This window comes from Aptenodytes forsteri, unplaced genomic scaffold (assembly GCF_000699145.1).
Source record: "Aptenodytes forsteri isolate BGI_AS27 unplaced genomic scaffold, ASM69914v1 Scaffold949, whole genome shotgun sequence".
Taxonomy (NCBI): Eukaryota; Metazoa; Chordata; class Aves; order Sphenisciformes; family Spheniscidae; genus Aptenodytes; species Aptenodytes forsteri.
In genome coordinates this window covers 30,606-32,160 of record NW_008795551.1, presented here as the reverse complement: position 1 = coordinate 32,160, position 1,555 = coordinate 30,606, and the positions used below count along the sequence as shown (strand labels likewise).

General features: G+C 62.2%; 1 protein-coding gene across 1 annotated transcript in view; it reads right to left on the bottom strand.

The window, feature by feature from the left end:
• MAF1 (MAF1 homolog, negative regulator of RNA polymerase III) overlaps positions 1-503 on the bottom strand; it is a 6,211-nt gene extending 5,708 nt beyond the window's left edge. Inside the window, exon 1 of the mRNA XM_009282113.2 lies at positions 350-503. Coding sequence (XP_009280388.1) covers positions 350-432 — 83 coding nt within the window. The 5' untranslated portion in view covers positions 433-503. The remainder of the gene's footprint in view (positions 1-349) is intronic.
• Between the last annotated feature and the right edge of the window lie 1,052 nt (positions 504-1,555).

The window sequence follows — 1,555 nt, the reverse complement described above, 5'->3', positions numbered from 1 at the left end:
AGGGTGGTGAAACACTGGCCCAGGTTGCCCAGAGAGGTGGTGGATGCCCCGTCCCTGGACACATTCCAGGTCAGGTTGGACGGGGCTCTGAGCAACCTGATCTAGTTGAAGATGTCCCTGCCCACGGCAGGGGGGTTGGACGAGGTGACCTTTAGAGGTCCCTTCCCACCCAAACCATCCTGCGATTCTGTGAGTCAGCAGCGACCTCCCCTCCGCTCCAGCAGGATCGGGGACGGACTGCTGACGCTGCCAGACTGCAGCGCCCGTTCTGACTGGCGCCGTTCTCAGGAAAAACGAGAGAAAGCAGCCCTGCTTCCCCGACAGGCAGCAGGCAGCTGCCCGCACTCACCTGCCGATGATGTGAGCATCTCCCGTCTCCACCGTCAGCTGGGAGTTTATTGCTTCAAAACTTGAGTTCTCCAACAGCTTCATTGTCTCGGCTTCTGGAGCGATTCCCTGCGCAACAGCTGCTGCAAAGTGTGCGTATCCTGCAAAGAAAGAGATCCTCGCAGCCGGGGAAGGAGAAGCCCGCGGTCGCACGACGCACGGCGGCTGCCCAGAGAGGTGGTGGATGCCCCGTCCCTGGACACATTCCAGGTCAGGTTGGACGGGGCTCTGAGCAACCTGATCTAGTTGAAGATGTCCCTGCCCACGGCAGGGGGGTTGGACGAGGTGACCTTTAGAGGTCCCTTCCCACCCAAACCATCCTGCGATTCTGTGAGTCAGCAGCGACCTCCCCTCCGCTCCAGCAGGATCGGGGACGGACTGCTGACGCTGCCAGACTGCAGCGCCCGTTCTGACTGGCGCCGTTCTCAGGAAAAACGAGAGAAAGCAGCCCTGCTTCCCCGACAGGCAGCAGGCAGCTGCCCGCACTCACCTGCCGATGATGTGAGCATCTCCCGTCTCCACCGTCAGCTGGGAGTTTATTGCTTCAAAACTTGAGTTCTCCAACAGCTTCATTGTCTCGGCTTCTGGAGCGATTCCCTGCGCAACAGCTGCTGCAAAGTGTGCGTATCCTGCAAAGAAAGAGATCCTCGCAGCCGGGGAAGGAGAAGCCCGCGGTCGCACGACGACGCACGGCTGGGCTGCAGTTCGGCCAGCCCTGTCAGGACCTCGGACTCGGTGATCTTTAGGGCCTTTTCCAACCTAAATGATTCTACGCCCAGAAGGCAGCGCAGGGGCAAGTCAGGAAGCCGACACCTCTTCTGGGCAGGGGGAAAAAAAGAGCGACGACAGCCCCAGATCGGCACCCGCGCCTCCCGTCTGATCCCGTCCTACGCGCCGCTGCGTCGCTTTGCCTACGTGAGAGCGAGCTCACCCGCAGCACTCGCGGCGCCCACCGTGTGCCGGCGGTCGTGCCCGCATCACCTCCACCGGCTTCGCCAACGCTCCGGCAGCGTGCTCTGCCAGGGAGTTCCCAAGCTCCTCTCCTCACTTCTGAAGGTCACCGGCCTTTTTTGGCCAGGCTGTTCTCCCTCAAAGCTGGGGAAGAGCGTGCGGCGCCCGCTCTGCCGTGGGCTGGAGGCGACACGGACGCCCCGGCCAAGCCCCAGGG